General features: G+C 44.7%; 1 protein-coding gene across 2 annotated transcripts in view; it reads right to left on the reverse strand.

Moving 5' to 3' along the window:
* ABCC3 (ATP binding cassette subfamily C member 3) overlaps positions 1-22204 on the reverse strand; it is a 79088-nt gene that overhangs the window by 50747 nt on the left and 6137 nt on the right. Inside the window, exons 1-3 of one of the 2 annotated variants that reach the window (XM_083487105.1) lie at positions 20020-20815; positions 19106-19916; positions 3331-3507 (exon numbers count right to left, since the gene is read on the reverse strand). In XM_083487105.1, the coding sequence (XP_083343231.1) occupies positions 3331-3507; positions 19106-19135 (207 nt within the window). In that variant the 5' untranslated portion in view covers positions 19136-19916; positions 20020-20815. Of the gene's footprint in view, positions 1-3330; positions 3508-19105; positions 19917-20019; positions 20816-22204 lie in introns of those variants that run through there. The other variant, XM_083487106.1, reaches the window with a different exon arrangement.

Below are 22204 nucleotides of genomic sequence, written 5' to 3' on the forward strand. Positions count from 1 at the left end.
TCTGAAAGCAGCCTTGCACGTTAGTCATAAAAATTACTAGTCCCTGCCTGCCCACACCTACACATGACAGTTGTTTGTACAATATTGATGGCCTGAAGAGGAGAAAGAATTATAGAGTTGGAAGAGACCCCCAAGGGCCATCTAGTCCAACCCCTTACAATGCAGGAAGCTCAACTGAAGCACCCATGACAGCTTAAAAACCTCCAGTGAAGGAGACTTCACCACCTCTCATGGGAGTCTGTTCCACAGTTGAATAACTGCCAGAAAGTTCTTCTTGGTGTTTAGTCGGAATCTCTTTTCTTGTAACTTGGAGTATGTTTCCGGGCACAATTCAAAGTGTTGGTGCTGACCTTTAAAGCCCTAAATGGCCTCGGTCCAGTATATCTGAGGAGCGTCTCCACCCCCATCGTTCCACCCAGACACAGAGGTCCAGCGCCAAGGGCCTTCTGGCGGTTCCCTCACTGCAAGAAGCCAAGTTACAGGGAACCAGGCAGAGGGCCTTCTCGGTAGTGGCACCCACCCTGTGAAATGCCCTCCCACCAGATGTCAAAGAGAACAACAACTACCAGACTTTTAGAAGACATCTGAAGGCAGCCCAGTTTAGGGAAGCTTTTAATGTTTGGCGCACTATTGTATTTTAATATTTTGTTGGAAGCAGCCCAGATTGGCTGGGGAAACCCAGCCAGATGGGTGGGGTATAAATATTAATTAATTAATTATTATTATTATTATTATTATTATTATTATTATTATTATTATTATTATTATTATTATTATTTATTATTATTATTTCATGCCCTACCCTCCAGAGCAAGAGAAAACAAGCTTGCTCCATCCTTCATGTGAAGGATTCAACTGTTTAGACAGTTGAAGATGGCTATCTATCTCCTTTCAGTCTCCTCTTTTCCTGGCTAAACATACCCAGCTCCCTCCTCTGCACAGGTTCCAGCTTGTCACCATCCTTCTTAAATCGTGGTGCCCAGAACTGGACCCAGTATTCCAGAGGTGGTCTAACCAAGGCAGAATAGAATGGGACTATTACTTCCCTTGATCTGGATACTATAATTTGGTAATGCAGCCTAGAATAGCATTAGCTTTTTTTGCTGCTGTATCACACTTTTGACTCAAGTTAAGCTTGTGGTCCTAGATCCTTTTCACATGTACTACTGGCAATCTAAATGTCCCCCGTCTTATATTTGTGCATCTGCTTCTTCCTGCCCAAGTGCAGAAAAAAACTGCACAGGTTTTTATTTCCGTTTGCAAGCATATGCTTTCTTGCTGCTCAGCCAGAGGTGATTCGTACTTGCCACAGCCTACTGGCAATTGGCTATTCACAAGCTTGTCTTAGAGTACCAATATCCCATGCAGAGGCAACTACATGTACATTTCCAGACATGTGAGCAATGAGTGAGGACATGCCTGCACCAGGAAAATCACAGGGCAGATGGTTTGCTATTGCACTTTTTGCGCAATATTTTTGCAAGTCCCATATCAATGACAGTGATGTTCCATCTGCTTGCAGTACGAAGGAAACTATTAGTGCTGCCATTCACCCTGGATGTGCCCTCCAACACAAGAGAAGGAAACTACACAGTCAGGGTGCCAGTGCTTGGTATTGCTTGTGACGACAAAAGGCCAAACTCTCCCCTCGCAAACCTACATCACTCTGTTAACTTTAAATCTTCTGCTGGTTTAGGAGCTTAGCTTTGGAACCAGAGCATTTATTTAGAAGTGGCAAATGGCAGTGAGGTTAAATCTTTGTAACAACCCATCATTTCATGAATTTCTTTTAATTGTTGCCACTTCTTAGAGGGCTGTATGCTTTTATTCTCTTGAGTTGAAGGGCACATCTAAAGTGAATGGAGGCACAGCGGTTTCACATGTTCACAACATTCAAATATCACCTGCTGAAAATCAACATGGTCAGATGGTGCTGTTTGTGGATTGCTTAAGGGAAGTCATGAGATGTTAAATTTGCTGTGAGCTGGAAGCACATTGTTTCAGTACAGCTTTAAAAATCTATAGAGATTTGGCTGTTGACTTCAATAAGTGATGGGCTGCATCCATCTAATAAATTGAATAGATTCCTCCTTCTCTTGAATTTATAACCCTGTCAAATCACGTGAAACTCAGCAGGAAACAAAAGTAACACCTGGGTCAAGAGATTTTCTTAATTATTAGCAACAACGCCACCAAAACAGAACTCTCCCCCCCCCCCCCGAGGACAGCTGAGATTAAAATCCAATTAAAAATGCATGCCCATCACTTAATCATCCAAACGATTGCTTCCAAAAGTGGAAAAAGATCTTTAGCAGCAAAAATGGATAGCTGCACAGAGTGATGAAATGCAGTAGCGGAGTGTGCGGTGCAGCAGAGCTACCCTCCCGACACCAGCGTTGCTGCTGCTTCCCTGGATGGGGTTAGGCAGTGGCAGCAAGGTCAGGTCAGTGAGAGTGCAGTGGGGAGGGAAGCACTGCTGCCAATGCAGTGCTCCCACTGGTATATGTGTGCAGCCCTGACTTTGCTGCCATGCTGCCCCATCCAGGTAAGTGCCAGTGATACCAGCTTGGGAAGGTGTTTCCACCTCACCACATGACCTGCTTACGGATGGGAATGTTGAGTGAAAGGAAGGTAGGCTGTCTAAAGACCTAGTAAGTGTGCAGAGTCTGGGAGGCCAGAACTCAGAAAATAAGGAGTCTAGCTAACTACGCAAGTGGCAGAAGCTCTTCCCCCATTTTCTCCCACCCACACCCAGAACCTTTGGAAGGGTCTGCTCATGCTTTTGGAAGGGCTTTAGCTCAGTGGCAGAGCACATGCTTTGCAGGTTCAATTCCTGGCAGCTGTAGCAAATGCTCCTGCCTGAAACCCTGAGTCAACAGTACCCATCTAGAGGGACCAAGAGTCTGATAGGTATGAGGCAGCTTCTTATGGTCCTTTTGTTTAAACAAAACACACACAAAAAACAGCATTCCTCACCTTTGGGTCCCTAAATGTTGTTGGACTACAACTCCCATCATTCCTAGCCAGCATGGCTAGTGGTCAGGGATGATGGGAGCTGTAGTTCAAGAACATCAGGGGACCCAAGTTTGACGAAAGCTGCATCAGAGCAGTAAGTCTATCTTTTTCGTAAAGCCAAATTCCATGCTTCAAAAACTTATCTGACAGTACAAGGGCAATTTGCAGATTATCACAATCACGTTATTTCGTGACATTTTGAATGGAGGGCATACGATTAAGTTTTTTTCTAGCCATTTTCTCTCATTAGGCACAAAACTCTGCCCTTATCTGCAGGCAGTGTGTGTGTATGTGTGCATGCGCGCCGCATCTTACCGTTTTAAACCTGCTCAGCACAGACAGTACAATGTAGCCTCGGTTGTTGCATTTTAGATAAAGGAGATAAAAGGGCAAGATGCACCAAAGATAGAAGCACGGGACCCACGCCACAACAGACATCTGGAAACATGGTGTTAGGTCTGGGCTGTCGGTGTGCAGCGTAAGGTTGGGATCCTGTAAAGGATAGGGAAAGCATTAGTGGACACAACAGGGATACTGACTGCTCCAAACCTCTATCACAAACCAGCAAAGAGCCGAGTGACTCTGACATGCTTTTCCCCCCAGAAGGAAATGCAAAGCCAAATATCCGAGCACTTAACGCCCTCTGAGCCTACTTGTACCATAATGCAACAATTCACCATATCAGCCCACATTCTCTAATGCAACACAATGCACTCTTTCATCTCAGCCCTGACACACCTGATAACCTCCTGCCTTTTCATATCTCTGAGTGGAACTACTTATACACACACACTCTCTCTCTCTCATGTGCAGCTGACTGCCTCTGCCACTTAATAAGTACCATAATATGAAACCAGCTTGTGGCGTGGGACGGGGTACCTTAAACATTTTTTTCTCACCCTAATGGAAGACTATTCAAGGTCTTTCTTAATCACACAGAGCATATTGTGATATCACAGTGAGATGGAGACCTACGAAGATTCTCAGATAATGCTAACTTCTGGCACTTACTTTATTTTCATCATTTATTACATTTTTATCCGACCTTCCCTTCAAAGAGAGGCACGTGGTTCTTCCACTCTCCATTTTATCCTCACAACAACCCTGTGAGGTAGGTTAGGTGGAGAGACAGTGAATGACCCAAGGCTGCCCCATGAGCTCCAGTGCTGAGTGGGGATTTGGACCACAGTCCCATCTGGCCTGGTCTGACACCCTAGCCACCCCACTGACCTTTCATGATACTAAACTAACTCCTCATCATGAGGTCAACTTCCTCTGACTCCATCACACAGAGCAGGAATGAGGAACCTGTGGCCCTCCAGATGTTGGGACTTCAAATTCCATAATCCCTGACCATTAGTCATGCTAGCTAGGGCTGATGGAGATTGGAGATTGAACATCGGGAAGGCCACAGATCCCCACAGCCTTGATGTAGATGATGCATTTTTTAAAAAAATACAATGGGGTAGAACTTTCTGCTAAATTGATGCTAGTTAAGTCCAATCCTATTAGAAGCCATTGGCTACAATCTGCTCATGGGTGGATTTTCTTGCACCCTGGGCAATGTTGTCCAACCTCTTAAATTAGAAATGAGAGTATATATGCCAGTTACACCTAAGCACTGTGGTTGGACAATTAAATAATTAAAAGGCTCTTAAGAGCTCCCAAATACTGACACTCCCGGCAACTCTATTCTGACCTTTCAGTCAACCTCTGCTCTGACCAATCTATTTTGCTACATATTCCTCCTCCCCCAACATCCTGTTTGATTCAAGGGAAGAAATAGTCCCGCTCTATTCTGCCTTGGCCAGACCACACCTGGAATAAAGTGTCCAGTTCTGGGTGCCACGATTCAAGAAGGATGTTGACAAGCTGTAACATGTGCAGAGGAGGGCAACCAAGGTGATCAAAGGTCTGGAAACAAAGCCTTATGAGGAACATTGGGTTTGTTTAGCCTGGAAACCAGGAGACTGAGAGGAGATATGATAACGAACTTAAAATATCTAAAGTGGTGTCCCATGGAGGATGGAGCAAGCTTGTTTTCTCCTGCTCGGGGTGGTAGGACATGAACCAATGGCTTCAAGTTACAAGAAAGGTGATTCCGACTAAACACCAGGAAGAACTTTCTGACAGTAAGAGCTGTTCGACAGTGGAACAGACTCCCACAAGAGGTGGTGCATTTCAGGGGGTTGGACTAGATGACCCTTAGGGTACCTTCCAACTCTACAATTCCATTATTCTATCATTTCTCCCATCCCGCAGAACTCTGACTGCACCTCCAGCATCAACTCCAGGACTTCCTGGGTACCAGATGAATACCTTCCCAACACTCTGGGAATCTCTTCAAGCTCCTCCCACCCTGCTTCCTGATTTAACCAGTGCCTCCAAGATATCTCCATGGGACTCATGACAGTGAATATAGTGGGTGAGTGGCATGTATAAAAGGACTCCTCTCTCTGTTCTGCCCCAATGTGGCTAAAGGAAAAACATGACGGGAGTTACAATGCACAATATTTGGAGGCGCACCACATTGGCTACCATCTCTTGACCATGAGGGAGAGAACTATGAGAAGACAGCTCTGCAAACAAGGGTGAATTTAAAACCTACTAGCTTAACTCTCTCATAACCATAAATAAATCCTTCTTTACTTCCCTCTCCTCCAGTGAAGGTGAAAGGAACAGGAACAGAACAGGCTTTAGATACACCCCTTGTTTACAGTGCCATTTGCACTTCCAAGTGGAACTAATTGCACAGGGTGTAGGCTCCTTCCACTGTCTCCATTGGGGATTCGCAATTGCGCTACAGGAGGTGGCATACCAGGAATGCCACAGGTTCACTACAAGTCAGCCTTTGGAAGTCTCAATGAAGGTGCATGAGGAGGAGGAAGAGAGGGAGATCATTCCCTTTCCTCAAGCCTGTATACTTAACATTCCTGGAATAATTAAGAAGATCAAAAATGACTAACTATCCTGATTTCAGCTGGATATGTGCAAGAAGAAAAACAGGGTTGTCCACTGTTCGTGAACTTGTGTGTTACAAGGATATATTTTTTTAAGTGACTGTTAAAAGCTATCAATGATACTCTGCTACATTACTAAGCCAAAAGAGGACAAATAAAGTTTAAATTAGATGAAAACCATATCACCAACTTCATTAAACAAAAAGAGAGCCGACTCAGAAACAAGACAAGAAATACACACAATTTGTTCTCAGTCCTTTATCTTAATGGTTGGGATTTACACAGCGTTTATGTTATTTGCACAATAATCAAGGTTATTAATACTCCATTATATTGTCATTATGGGTTGGATGCAACTAACTAGTCTCACTAGCAGAAGCCAGCACAATGACTTTTACTAGCACAATGCGCCTTCTCCCCCATCTTCCCCCTGCACTACCCAATTGGGTTGGGAGAACCCTAAGTAAACCTCCTTTGCAGAATGCATTTAATTGGCGGAAAGATGCACACTTCTGTAAGATGGGCTTAGTGACCTGTTTGGAAGCATTTCAATAATAGTCTTCCTGCATGCCCCTGACTGAAGCTAATAAGGGCAGGGAGAGGAGAAATGCAAAATATACCAGTAGACTAAGGGCTGCTTCATATACTATGCTGGAAAACACATATGTTTCATATATAGTAAATACAACTAGGAACCAGGGTCAACTGGGAGATCCCTGCAACACATTACATATCACACATACTTTAGTCATGTGCTTTAGAACACCAAACATTACATTTTAAGGTGTGTGCAATGTGGAAACATGGCAAAAATGCAATGCAAGATTTTTTTCTTAACAATGGGGCAGTAGTCAAGGCTTGCAGTGACATTTCACAGTAAACAAGCTGCTAACCACACTTAGTGCACACCTGTGAGTCAATTATACACATTAGTCTCTTGGCATTCCTAAAAATCAATGCTAAACCTCTGCTAGGTAATAATTTTGGGAAGTGCTCACACATTTTGGAGCAAGACCCTGAAAAGGCAGTTTGCCCTTCATTCTTATTTTGCCCACACATGCTCCATTGATTTCTAAGTGCCAAACCGCCTGACTCATTTCCTTCAGAAACTTGTGCACGCAAATAAAACCAGGTCACAGATAAGAACATTATACCTTAATGCCTGAAATGGCATTGTCACAGCCTTACTTACTGAAGGCAGAGGTGGGTGGTAAAGAACAGTTGGGTTGCTGTAAGAACAAGCTCAGCCTTTTCTAAAATACTGTGTGTGTGTGTGTGTGTGCGCGCGCGCATGTGTGCGTAGGATGTACATAGGTACATGTCCAGTTTGTACATATATGCTTTGGACCATAAAGAAGACGTTAACACCACAGTGTTTCCTATTATTTTGAAAAAAACCCCACACCCAACCACAGAACTGGAAGCCCATGAAGACCGTGTGGCAAGGCTTCCAGTGTATAGCAGCATACACTCAATCCCCAAGCACAAGGAAGTGCTTGTGGGGAAACTGAAATACCCACTTCCTACTCTTCAGCTTCCCTCACTTGGAAAAAAAGCTATGAATGACAACGGAGACTAGTCACTAATGTCCTAAAACAAAAACAAAACCCTGCCATTAACAAAACTGAAGACACTTAGCAATTGTGTATGTTTGTTCTGACTGAACTGTGTTTGTCAACAACAATAAATTGTTGATAATAATCACCACCAACTAAGTTGGACAAAAGCACTCTTGGCCGCACCCATCACCTGGGATTCCAGGTTCAAGGTCAGATCCAAAAGCACCCTCCCAAACGGAACCTGAGTTTTGAAGGGGTTTGCTCTTCCATCTCAAACAGGTTGGAATTCTATCCCCAAATCGGTAGTTCTTTCAATCGCCATCTTGTTTGGATGAAGTGCCAATTCACTTGCCGTCACCCAGCACATTACTGTCTCCAAGCAATGGTCCAGCATCTCAGCAACCTCCTTGGAATTTGATAGAATGAAGAAATAGAGATTGGTGTCAGCCACATACTGGTGACTCCACACTCTACTTCTCCTGATGATCTCTCTTGATAGTTTCATGTAGATGTTCAGCAGCATGGGAGAGAAGTTGGAACCAGGAGGAGTGCCATAGGTCAATAGCCCTATGTCAAACTGGTATTTTCCAGCATCACCTTCCAGGAAGGTTTGGGAGCAGAACAAGACCCTGCCCCTTTAGAATCACCCCATCCTGGTGGTCCAAGAAATGGTACTGAAAGCCATTGAGAGGTCCAGCATAACCAACAGGAATGGACTTGACATTCTAGTCCCTGCCATAGATCATCCACCAGGGGGGACCAAGGCTGTCTCAGTCCCACAACCAAACATGAAGCTGGGCTAAAAGAGATAAGCTGCTTCATCCAGGAAAACCTGGAGCTGAGAGGCCACCACATACTTGAGCATCTTACTCCTGAATGAAATAATAGAAAATGCAACAAATGGTGCTTTTGAATGTGGCTGCACATCTTCATTCACAAAAAAGGATGCATCTAGTCAATTCAAAAAGACGTTGACTGAGAAACACAACGCAGCTGAGATGTGTATGTAGATGTACATGATAGATTTCTCTTGCTGGATTTGGGCAGTTTATTGAGGGATGGAGGCAGAAGTTAAAGAAACTTAATGTATGGAAAGTCAGTCCATTTACTTCTCTCCATTGCTAGTGCTCTAGAGATCTTGTCATGTCTAAAATGTCCCATTGCCTAAAGTACTTAATGGGCAAAACAAACCTATCCCATTGTTTCCTATTTAACTCGCTGGATTGAATGATCAAACTGGTATAGAAATGTAGGAAACCTGGGGCCATGGAGTAACCTCTTTTCAATTTTGGGCTAAGAAACTTTGTGCTAAGCCAGCACAAAATAGGCACCTTCTGTTTCTATAATTCCCCTGTCATCTGCATCATACAGGCCTGCTCATTAGCAATAAGAGAGGCTGTTGTGCTCCAAGAAAACCATTGGCAAGAAGCATCAATACTGCTTGGATGATCAGCCCACCTGGCAGGTGATAAGAGTGATCAAGCCAGACAGATGGATTTTCTTTGCCTTGCCAACATCACAACCAGTGGGTGGTGAATTATGTGCCAATACAGTATCCAAAAACCACAGACCATTTAGTGTAACTCAAGTGGCTTGAACAGCCTTTGAAACATTCGTTCCAAGTGCTGACAACGTTAATCAAATTGTACACCCAATCTTACGAAGAGCATTTGAAGGGAGTAAAAAATAAATATGATAGAGGTTCGAACAACACAATTTGGTGGAATATTGCAATGAGGATCTACTCTGCACAAACACTGCAAATATGTTCAAGTGTAAATCTGATTCATTTAACTGAGCTTGACTAATTTATGTAGGACTGTAATTGGCATGCCATGAAGTTTGATGATTGAAACCCTAACTTGGATTTTAACATCTGGCCATGGCACATGGATAGGCACTCCAACCTACAGGATATTATTATTATCATTATTTACTTAATTGCATGTAACTCTGTTGCTGTCACACATATTTCTAGTGTTATAGAACAAGGTTTCTCACTCACAACAGAAGAATTAAAAAGCACTAAAAAATTATGGCTTAAAAATAAGATTTACTCTGCAATAAGGGATATAAAGCAACCCAGCTAGAAAATATTTTATTCCCTACTGTGTTTTGATATAATAGCCAATAAGCCGATTGTTCTGGATGCTGACTCAGCATCCTCAATGCTGATTAAAAGGCTACAGTTAGCAGCACTCGATAAAGGGGGGGGGGAGGAATCCTCTGCCTGGACCACAGTGGGAAATCTCAAGCCCAGGAACCAAATTCCTGCCCTCTCTGTTTTGCCTCTGGGACTCTCGAGACCACACTCCTCCTCCACTACACCTTTTCTCCCTCGGGGCCACCCACGGACCTTGCTCCACACCCTTCTTGTGTGCTTTTACCTTGCTGGAACAAGTTCTTGAAGTCTGATAATTCCTCCCACTTGCCTGAATGGAGGAACAAAAGAGGTGCATGTGTAGAATGCACAGTGTAAACATCGAATGAACCTGTGGGAGAGAGGCCTTCTGCAAAGTACTGTGTCCCAAAGCATTTTCAGCAGCAATTTTTGGCAGGCAAAACACTTCATATATGCATTGTTAAGTTCAAGCATTTTAGTGTCTTTCTCTCTTTCTTTCTTTCTTTCTTTCTTTCTTTCTTTCTCTCTCTCTCTCTCTCTCTCTCTCTCTCTCTCTCTCTCTCTCTCTCACTCTCTCTCTCTCTCTGCTTGTGTATCTATATATATTAATGTGATGTGATATAAGAATTGCCCGCACAGTGTAGTTAGTTGTCACATAATCATCTCAGGAATTTGAAGTGAGCCCCAAAGCAAATGAAAAAAAATAAAATCTTAAGATAATTAGATTGCTCCAGGCCAAGTTTCTGCCCTGGATCCTTGCAAGAGATTTTTATAAGTAATAAACAACTCATTTGTGGCCTAAAAGGGTACTGAGGCTATACAGTTCCAAAGAAGCAAACTGATCAGTGATTTCCTCCCCACCCCCCTTCCTTGCACAGGGCACATGGTCAACTGAGGCCACAGAACAGGTGGCTCCACGCAAAGCAAGAGGATCTGTAGGTGTTACTCACTTACAAGACTTAGCTTTCATTGAAAACTTTTTTTTGTACAGACTTTTTATGCACAAAAGCTGGAGAAGAGCATAATCCAGCTAGGAACTGCATTCTGATCTGCAAACAAGTCTGGGAGTGTCAGGTGCAAAAAATGGATCAAACATCTTCCTTCTCCACCCCATGGCAACTAGCAGCATGGGTGCACAATTTCAGCCTGAGAAATACATTCTGAACGTGCTCCAAAAGACTCTGCCCAAGATGCCTGAAACATCGACCACAGAAGATAGCAACACTATACACAGGGGGGAGGGGAAGAAGGACATAATTACAGTATATACAGTTAATCTCATTCATTATACAAATATATTCTGACCTGATGCAAATTTCCCACCAAAATGGTTAGGCAGTGATGTAGATAGGGTGTGGAACTGGTCTTGCAACAAACTAAGGACTGTGTTGGAAGTGGTTTGCTATTTCCCAAAATGATTGTGCCAACATGACTAGCAAATCCACAACAGTACAGAAATGCAAAAGCCTATTCAGGATGCAGAGGCAGTTTCAACATACCTCATCCTCATCAAAGTTACTTTATGCAACATGTTGGTACCAAATTAATGATGTGGGGATTCTGAAGCTCTGTTGTTTTCCTTTACTGCTTTTCACTATTGCCCAAGCAGAATTTTGCTGGGTCTGGTATAACCTTGCAACACCTCTTTCTTCTCTTCCCACAGTTTCATTGCTCAAACTCCAGGATTGATTGGTGTCCTTTAACTTCTAATAGTTCTCTTGTTTTAAGTTGTTGTTTGTTTGTTTTACATTTCTGGCTACTTGATTTGTATTTATGATCAGATATGCCAGTATTGCATGGACATGTGTTCTGGAACATGTCCAGCACAAGGCAGATAGGATGGTGAGGGCTTTTGAAAACCCAGCCCTATGGGGAATGGTTGAAAGAGCTGGGGATGTTCAGCTTGGAGAAGAGAAGGTTAAGGGGGGGGGGTACGATGGTCATCTTTGAATGCCTGAAGCGATGTCACATAGAAGATATTCTCTGTTTCTCCAGAGGGCAGGACCAAGGGATTGCAGGGAAGTAAATTTCAGCTAAATGTTCAATTAATGAGTTCTGTCAGTAGAAGCCCTGCACAAATATTTCTGCTTGTGCAATGGGGCTTTCCCCCAGTGCTCCTTGTACCCCCAATAATTGGCTCGGGGTGTGTGTGTTGTGAGAACCCCCAGAACAGCATGTAGAGGGAGGGAGGGGATTTTTCCACCTGGCAAGTTGAAAAGCAGGTGTTGATGGAATTATTTCTATAGCTGTGCACTGAATTCTTCCCCTAGGCTGTGTACATTTGTTGTTGTTTAGTCATTTAGTTGTGTCCGACTCTTCGTGACCCCATGGACCAGAGCACGCCAGGCACTCCTGTCTTCCACTGCCACCCACAGTTTGGTCAAATTCATGCTGGTAGCTTCGAGAACACTGTCCAACCATCTCGTCCTCCGTCGTCCCCTCCTCCTTGTGCCCTCAATCTTTCCCAACATCAGGGTCTTTTCCAGGGAGCCTTCTCTTCTCATGAGGTGGCCAAAGTACTGGAGCCTTAGCTTCAGGATCTGTCCTTCCAGTGAGCACTCAGGACTGATTTCCTTCATTATGGATAGGTTTGATCTTCTTGCAGTCCATGGGATTCTCAAGAGTCTCTTCCAGCACCATAATTCAAAAGCATCAATTCTTCGGCCTTCTTTATGGTCCAGCTCTCACTTCCATACATCACTACTGGGAAAACCATAGCTTTAACTATATGGACCTTTGTCGGCAAGGTGATGTTTCTGCTTTTTAAGATGCTGTCTAGGTTTGTCATTGCTTTTTCCCCAAGAAGCAGGCATCTTTTAATTTCGTGACTGCTGTCACCATCTGCAGTTATCAGTACCTTTAAAGCACATGCCCCCACCCCTCTAAGAATTCTGTTCACTGTAGTTTGTTAAGGGCTGCTAGGAATCGTAATTCTCTGAGGGGTAAAACTAAAGGCCCCAAAATTATTTGAGGGGGAAATGTGCTTCAAATGGTATAGTCTGTATTGTACACAGCCCGAGAGATAAGCAACTCATTGTTCAGAATTCTTCACATCTAACCCTGCTTCTAACTCCACCCTATATGGAAGCAGGCATATTTGCATCAGCATCTCCAAGCATCACCTTGCAGAACAGGAGCAGCACCTTTCTTGAAAGAGAAAGGCAACTATAGGTCAAGCCTAGAAAAATGGTCCACTCTGGGGGTGGCAATTGAATTAGCTTGTGGATTTACCAAACAAGAAGAGGCACTTACTGATTTTATCAGAAGGCTGCTTGTAAATTAACTTTCACAAAAGCCAGTCATTTCATCTAGAACTTTCTTACCTCACAGGATTCCTGAACAGTTAAGCAATCCTTTCTCTTGGGATGATCAACAATGTATTAAAAAACTGGAATGCACCTAATAAATGTTGGTTACATAATTTCCAGGTTGTTCTGTATGCAACAGTGTTTATGGGGAAAGTTCTTCCTATTTACTAACACCTTTGCTTTTTTAGGTACTTCTCTAGGATGAAAATTTCTAAATTAATCAGGAAATTTAGTTTAAATCTAATATTGCTGTGAAAGAGATGTCCAATAGGGGACTCCACCCCTTTCCACTCACATCAATAGGGGCTCAGCTCTGATGTTTGTTTTGCTTGCATTATATTGTGATGTCATTACAAACATACACTCTCTGTACTACTTCTTTAGCTCTTGATGACTGAACACAAAGAGTGCTCACTAATGGTTCATCATCATTCTGGGGGGAAAGTGACAAGTGGGGTGCTACAGGGGTTCTGTCCTGTGCCTGTTGTTTGTTCAATGTCTTTATAAATGACTTGGATGAAGGTCTTGAGATTATGCTCAGCCAATCTGCATACGCTACCAAACTGGGAAGGGCAGCTAATGCTCCAGAAGACACAATTAGTATTCAATTTGACCTTAATGGATTGGAGAACGAGTCAAAACCAACAAAATGAATTCCAGTAGGGACAAATGCAAGGTTCTGCACCTAGGCAGGAAGAAATATAAGATGGGGTACACCTGGCTTGCCAGTAGTACATGTGAAAAGGATCTTGGGGTCTTAGTAGACCACAAGCTTAACATGAGTCAAGAGTGTAATGCAGCAGCAAAAAAGATAATGCTATTCTAGTCTACAGTGGTACCTCGGGTTACATACGCTTCAGGTTACATACGCTTCAGGTTACAGACTCTGTTAACGCAGAAATAGTACTTCAGGTTAAGCACTTTGCTTCAGGATGAGAACAGAAACGTGCTCTGGCGGCGCAGCAGCAGCAGGAGGCCCAATTAGCTAAAGTAGTGTTTCAGGTTAAGAACAGTTTCAGGTTAAGTACAGACCTCCGGAACGAATTAAGTACTTAACCTGAGGTACCACTGTACATCAACAGAGGTATAGTGTCCTGATCAAGGAAAGCAATAGTTCCACTCTATTCTGCCTTGGTCAGACCACACCTGGAATACTGTGTCCAGTTCTGGGCACCACAATTTAAGAAGGATGTTTACAAGCTGGAACATGTGCACAGGAGGGCAACCAAGATGGTCAATGGTCTGGAAACAAAGCCTTACGGGGAACTGTAGAGAGAATTGAGTATGTTTAGCTTGGGAAAGAGGAGACTGAGAGGAGATATGATAGCCATCTTCAACTATCTAGAGGGCTGTCACATGGAAGGTGGAGCAAGCTTCTTTTCTCCTGCTCCGGGGGCTAGGACCCGAACCAGTGGGTTCAAGTTACAAGAAAGGAAACTCCAACTAAACGTCAGAAATACCTTTCTGACAGTAAGAGCTGTTCAACAGTGGAACAGATTCCCATGAGAGGTGGTGGACTCTCCTTCACTGGAGATTTTTATAAGCAGAGGTTGGGTGGCCATCTGTCATGGGTGCTTTAGTTGAGATTCCTGCATATCAGAGGTTGGACTAGAATATCCTTGGGGTCCCTTCCAACTCTATGACTCTCCGTTCTTAACCTGAAACTGTTCTTAACCTGAAGCACCATTTTAGCTAATGGGGCCTCCTGCTGCCGCTGCGCCACCGGAACACAATTTCTGTTCTCATCCTGAAGCAAAGTTCTTAACCTGAAGCACTATTTCTGGGTTAGCCGAGTCTGTAACCTGAAGCGTATGTAACCCGAGGTACCACTGTACAAAGAGGGGAGAGCTGCCCTTCTATTTCCATAGTCAAAATAAAAAAATTCCTTCCAGTAGCACCTTAAAGACCAACTCTTTTGTGTTACTGGCTCCATTGCTTTCCAGTTTGACATACTAAAACCGAGAAAGCGTTTAAAGCTTGCACAAAACTGTTGAGCCCAATATGAGGCTAGCTCCCACTAGCCTGCAGAATACTATTGGCATAAGAAACTTTTATGTGCATTAAACAAATAATAATGTGGCTGTCAGTGTCAACAAGAAGTACAACACCGCAGATCAAGACACTCCCTAAACAGGGGCAAAGGTAAAAGGGATTGTTCTCATGTTCCTTTTGAAAAGCACCATCATCTTCTTTTTAAGACACTCCCTTTAGACAGCGGCTTACTATCTAGCTTTGGAACCAGAGTGGTGGTTCTTCTGAGTGTTGAACTAAGACAGGAAATAACTAAGTTCAAAACTCTACACAGCCGTGAAGCTCGCTGGATGACCTAGATCAGTCACTATTGCTAGGCCTAATCTACCTCACTGCTTTGTTGTAAGGGTAAAAGTGCATGGGGGAACCTTGCCCACCACCCTGAGGATGTGAGAGATAAAAATGTTAGTAAGTACAGTGGTACCTCGGTTTAAGAACAGTCTGGTTTAAGAATGAATTGGTTTACAAACTCTGCAAAACTGGAAATAGTGTCTTGGTTTGAGAACTTTACCTCGGTCTAAGAATGGAATCCGAATGGTAGAAGGGCACCGGCAGCGGGAGGCCTCATTAGGGAAAGCGCACCTCAGTTTAAGAACAGTTTAGGTTTAAAAATGGACTTCCGGAATGGATTAAGTTCGTAAACCAAGGTACCACTGTAAATAAATCTTATGAGTAGCCCGAGCAGAGTGGTTACTCTTTAAGGAGGTGGAGATTTTCCTCCAAACCAATAATGGAAATGAAACTAAAGTGTTTTGTTTTTGTTTTGCTATGGATACCCAAAGAAGACTCTTAATAAGAAACATGAACCACTCAACAGCACAGCACAGTGTACATCTGAGAAGCACATACATATCTGTTAAAAGGTGAGGCAGCTTACTGCAAATTCACAGAGCACATGTGTAAGACTCCAAGAGTATTCCGTTAAGTGGCTAACATAATGGACTTATATTTGTGTTAAACTTCTGCTGGGCAGAAGTCAGTAGCTACAAAGTCTCTTTGAACCATCAGACACAAAGAAACGCGGCGACATAATGAATTTACGCATTGTGGTAAAGGTGGTTGGGCGACAGCTGACTTTCAGAAGGGCTGTGTTCCAGCAAGAAGGAAAGGACTGGTTTAATGTGGTGTATGGGAGTATGGTCTGCAATCAGTCCTACAATACACAGGATTGGAGCCACCCTTGTACAGTGGTACCTCAGGTTAAGAACTTAATTCATTCTGGAGGTCCATTCTTAACCTGAAACTGTTCTTAACCTGAGGTACCACTTTAGCCTCCTCCTGCCGCCACTGCACAATTTCTGTTCTCATCCTGCAGTAAAGTTCTTAACCTGAGGTACTACTTCCGGGTTAGCGGAGTCTGTAACCTGAAGCGTCTGTAACCTGAGGTACCACTGTACTGATATCATGTTACACCTACATCAATGCATTAAAACACTTCCATTGGAGGCAATGGAAAGCCGCAGCTGAACAGCCCCCCCCCCATGAGAGACGGGGGAGGGGAGGGGGAGGAAAGAGTTCTAATCAACTCAGAAACCAACTGGAGAGCCAAACTATACAAGATCCATGATAATATATCCCAATATTTTATTTCCAAATTAAAGCAGCCACTGATGGTTCCAATTATAACTGGAGCATTATCTCTGGAAAGGGGTAATGCTTTTCCTCAGTGCTGTTTCCCCATTATATCTAACAGTAACCCCCCAGAGTTACTATTAGCCTTCGGAAAACAAGGTGCTCACACCTCTAATAGTGCTCCTGAATATAATCCATTTCTTCTTCTTCTTCCCCTTCCCTGCCATTACGCTGCGGAGTGGAGAGCTCTCAAAATGTTCATAGAAAGGGCCCGGGTTTGACAAGCTTATTTTCTGTTGTGCCTAAGAGAACAAGTCCATCGTATAGTTTCCCACACCTGCAATCTGGTTGTACAGTCCAGACAACAGGAATTCTTCCTCAACCATAGTCGGTGAGAACTAGGCCTATGCAAAGCATCACTTGCAATAGTAATTGCACGACATATTTATTTTGCATAAATAATCATGATTGCAAAATCATTGGATTTTTTTGTACAGACTTTGCTAGACTTAAATCTTTGAATGACGAAGGTATCCTCCTTGAAATCTGAAAAAGTCACTACAAAACCACGAGAAAAGCTAGGTAAGCAATGCCAGCAATACATTATACAGTAAAACCAGTTATTACAAAGCACTATACAGCAGTGGCCCTCTTGATGCTGCTGTGCTCAAACTCCCATCAGCTCCACCCAACATAATCAATGGTCAGGTATGATGGGAGTTACAGTCAGCCATAGGCTCTCCATCCATGCTATACAGTTATAGCATGCCTCCAGGGCAATATATCACAAACTTGCTTCTGCAAATCAGTGACCTACCATTGACACAAAATATACACAAATGTACATGTATATATTTCCACAGATAACCATTTCTATAACACACAAAAATTTAGGCTATGGACCAAAATATGCTAATTAGGGCAAAACTCCCATTGAACTCAATGGGACTATATAATAAAGCATTTAAACTTTGGACAAAGGTGCAAGAAGATTCTCTTCTCCTGAAAAATGCTCAGCCTTACTCAGTTTTGTAATTTGTGTCAATCTCCAGTTCATTCCTCTGGGGCACAATGTATCTGACAGAGTGAGTCTGCATGTCTGCTCAGAGGTAAAAGCCCATTGAACACAATGGTGCTTCCAGCCAAGTACATAGGTCTAGGAATGCAGCCTGTGATACTTCCATTTCTGTGGAGGGAACAATGAATTGCTGCACAATAAACAGCTGTATAACAATATGCTTTGGTCCCCCCCCCAAAAAAAGCAGGACCCAGGTATCAACATACATCTTCTAGTGGACAGAGATATTCTCCAGGGCTGGAATAAGTAAGACTCCAACTTTGAAGAAACAGCCACATGCTCTAACAGCCTCTAGCAATTGCCTTGCTCAAGCTTGTGTATTGGTTTTGCCCAGCATTACAATGGTGTGGCAGTTAAGGGATTGAAAAAATACCTGTCTAGTCAGGTTTGCAGCACCAGGGAGTAGCCTCACCTGCCTTTAGAAGTCAGTAGGGAAGAGGTTTTCTTTTTTTTTATTCCTATAAAAATGCAACTGTTTTACGGTATGCCAACAATGTGTCTGAGTGCTGAACACGTTCCCAAGTACTTTGCTTCATCGATTCCAGTGGGCATGAAGGCACGTGCATCTGTGTGAGCAGTGCTGCTAGTTTTTAACCCGGCAGAAATATGCCAGCACGTGCCATTCATGGGTTTGAACCTGCCTCCGGCAAGTTTTTGTTTTGTCCCTCAATACACAGGGACTGTTGGCATCCATCTGTCTCGAAAGTCAACGGAGGAGCGCGCCTTTGGGGGATGAATTGCAACATTTCATTTCGGGTCCACGCTTGTTTGATAATACGCTGAGAACTGAGAAAGAGGATTCCCCCCTTTTTTTCTTTCGTAACCCCATTATATTTTACTTGGAAGTTTTGGGATGCGTGAGGCAAGTCATCTCCGCGAGTTTCTGCCGTCCAGGTTGCGAGGTTCCACGTGTAAGCGTGACTGTGCTCATCTACTGCAAGGCTGCGCCTCCAACCAGGTCTGCTAACCCACATCGCATAGCTCCTGCCTTTTCGCCCTCGGCAACCCCCCTCTGAGGAGTCTGCATCCCCGCGTCATGCTGCTGGTCCACACACAACTCTTAACTCTTTCTCCCTCTTTTCGGGTGCTTTTCTCCACCCCAGACTCTGGAGGCAATCCACCCCCATCAAAAACAAGAACCCATCGGCAGGAGGAGAGGTTGCGCATGCAGAAACTTAGGGACTCCCCTCCTCCCGACCTTTCCATGCCCCATCCCTTTAAAGTTCACTGAAGTGCCCGAAAGTTGCAGGCTGGCGATGCCCGATGCCGGCGCCTGTGTTTCATTAAATGATCGTCCTTTCTTGAAACAACAGACATGCTCTGAAGGCAGATGAGCGGAAACTCCCTTGACTTCCTTACTTATTTGGAGAAAACGAGAGGGATGCGCTGGCCTCAGAGGGCCACCGGGTGATCACGGATTGTGCGGTGGCGGCGGCGAGGAGGCAGGAATGCTTACTTACCCAGAAACTGGATCCGCAGAAGGCGTCCATGGTGCAGCGGCCGGCCAGAGCAGTCTGGCGACCGTCCCTTTCGCCGCGCTGCCTCCGCTTCTTTCTGAGCGGCTCCTGGCTCGCCTTTTGCTTCCCTTCCGCCACGCTAGGGCGGATGTTTGCCTCGCACGGAAAGGTGGGCGGGGAAGGGCTCGTCCAGGCAGTGCCGGCGCCAGGCTAAGCCGCGACAAGGCTGGCGGGTGGGGGTCTTTTACTGCTGCGCTCTTACTAAACTTCCCTTTTTGCGGACCAGCTTGGGCAAGGCCCGCGCCTGGAAGGGAGAGAGCGCGCGCGCGCGCGCCGTAGGGGGGCGGTGGGTCGGTGGATGATCAGGCCTCGGCGTATGAGGGGAGCGAGGCCACGGAAGCCCGACCAGCTGCTGGGAGACTTGGGCCCTCTTGGGTGGCTGGGCGGTGCTCCGTGGTACACAGCAACACACCACCTTTCCCCTCTCTGCAGTGGGGCAGCTAGGGCTGGACCTCGAGCGAGGGGAGGGGGAAAGGTCCAAGGACCACCCATCCCGCGAATGACCACCCAGAGAGCGAGCGAGCCAGGTGATATGGATAGCTGCGAACAGGCCCCTCCTCAACACCTGGGACAACATGGGCATCCTGCCAGGACCCATCAAACCTGGCGCTGGCTGCCACAACATCCTTTTTAAAAAGCAGTTTATAGTTCGGGGACAGCTGGCTGGGCATGCACTTGGTTGTGAAGTGTTTTGGGGGGGGGGGGGGCTTCCCTTGGTGAAGGAGCCAGACAAATTTGACAGTGAGTTAATGGGCTGTAAGTTTGTTAGACCCCCGGCCTATAGATGTGAGATGGGCGCACAAACCCCAGAGTCTGTCAAGACTGGCCTGTTCGGGCAGGGGTACCTTTACCTTTACCTTTAAGTTTGTTAGTATAACAAAGGAAGTGGCTTTGTGCCAGAGGGCAAATGGGTGGACCCCACTCCCTCACCTGGCCATTAGCAAGAGTTGAGGTGTGTGTATGAGAGAGAGAGAGAGTGCGCGCGCTGGGCTGGAAGCTGACTGCCAGCAGAAGCCTGAGAGTGAGAGACATGCCTGATTTCTGTGGCTATTGGAGAAGCAATACCTTCCCGGCTCTTAATGCTGTGTGCCCCTTCATAGTAGGCTCAGGTTGTTTGTGTGTGTAAATAAAACAAATATTATACAGACGCCACAGGCTCTGCTTCCCTTCATTTCAAGGAAACCGAACCCTGGGACCCCTGGAATCTTGTACCGCTCGAGATTGGGGATGGCGTACAACACACCATGTTCTCTCTCTCTCTCTCTCTTCCTACAACAAAACACACTGCTTATCCCCAAATATGCTTGGCATTGGAGAAATTGAAGCCAATAGTGTAGCACAGGGCCCCCTCATGATAGTCACAGCCAGGCCCCCTCACAGTTATGCCTCTTCTAGGATTATGCCACCTGGTAAGATTATACAGCAATCTTACACAGTTATCTGATACAGTGGTACCTCGGGTTAAGAACTTAATTTGTTCCGGAGGTCCGTTCTTAACCTGAAACTGTTCTTAACCTGAGGTACCACTTTAGCTAATGGGGTCTCCCGCTGCCGCTGCGTGATTTCTGTTCTCATCCTGAGGTAAAGTTCTTAACCTGAGGTACTATTTCTGGGTTAGCGGAGTCTGTAACCTGAAGCGTCTGTAACCCGAGGTACCACTGTAATAACAATAAGGGATGCCTTGCAAAGATTAATTCAGAACACCATGTGCAAAATCACTTAAAAGGGCTCTGGGTACTATGTACCTTGACACCCAGAGATTGATGCCATTTTCTGCTCTTCTTCAGGTGTCAAAATGATTTGGGCCAGTCCTCTAGGAGTACTGGAGCCAGCTGAGTGGCTTATGAGGGGGTGTGTGAGTGAACCAGAGAAGACAGTGGCTGCCTTTCCTGTTACTTGTTCACCTTTGGTTTCTCTAGACAGTACAAGAGTGTATGGGGGGGGGGGAGGACTGGGCCCTGTGAAACTGCCAAGAGTAAAGGTTGTTGCATCTGCTCTTTTGGTGGCGTCACAGAGAAGATGAGGCCCAGCTTGTCCAGTCTGTGCCACCAAGGCTTCCAACGGGAGTCAACTGCATGTACAAGGAACAGTCTTTCCCCTCACTCACCTGCACTCTCTCGGTGGGTGGAAAGTCAAAGCATATTGGGTTCAGGGAGAAGGTTAAAAAAGGAGGGTGACAATGGGCCACTCTCTTGCTCACTCAGCTGCTTCTTCTGCTTGGTTTAACAGATGAGCCCAACCTTCCTTGTTAGAAAAAAAAGAGGGAGGGTGAGCAAGCAGTTGTCACGGGCCTGAAGGGAAGGAGAAGAAATTTGACTTGGTTCACATTTTAATGCAAAACTTCCTAATCCACAGTTGGGGAAACAATGGGGAAACTGAAACAGTTGTTCTTAGAAAAATCACACTTCTCTGAATTTTGCAATGCAGTTTCTCTTTTTTCAATTTTGCAGCTCTTTAACAAAAATAATGTGTAGTAAAATGCATGTATTTGGGGGATAACATGCATAATACTGCTTATGTTAGTGAAAATAACATACAAAAATACATTATATTATGAGAAAGTGCTTCCAAAAATGTGCAAATTAGGAAAAATATGGTCTGAAATGTTGATGCATTTTCTTGAGGTACTTTTTAAAATTACAAACTGATGCAGAAATGTGGAGAAACGAAATTTGACAGATTCCTTTATCCCTAGTAAGGAGCAGCTGCTATTTCCACCTACTGTAGGACCCAATCCTCCCTACTGCACTGCCCAAAGAGAGAGAGCTAAGCAAGCAGGCAGAGCCTTTCACTGACAGAAGGCATGCTGAGCAAGAAGACTAATTACTGCCTCCTCTTGCCTTGCCCCCCCTTTCTGCGTGTCTGGGGGGGGGGGAGTATTGGACACATGGTTGCAAGAAGCAGACATGCTGCTTCCAGTCATTTGCATTATCCTCTGTCTTTGGACAACATGTTAAGGATGCTGGGCAGCTGGGCCCAGCGGAGTGCCAAGGGTGACTCAAGTGATCAGAAGCACAACCTCTGCCTTTGCATGCTTACCTC

This window comes from Podarcis liolepis (genome assembly GCF_965112155.1).
Source record: "Podarcis liolepis genome assembly, chromosome: 2".
NCBI lineage: Eukaryota > Metazoa > Chordata > Lepidosauria > Squamata > Lacertidae > Podarcis > Podarcis liolepis.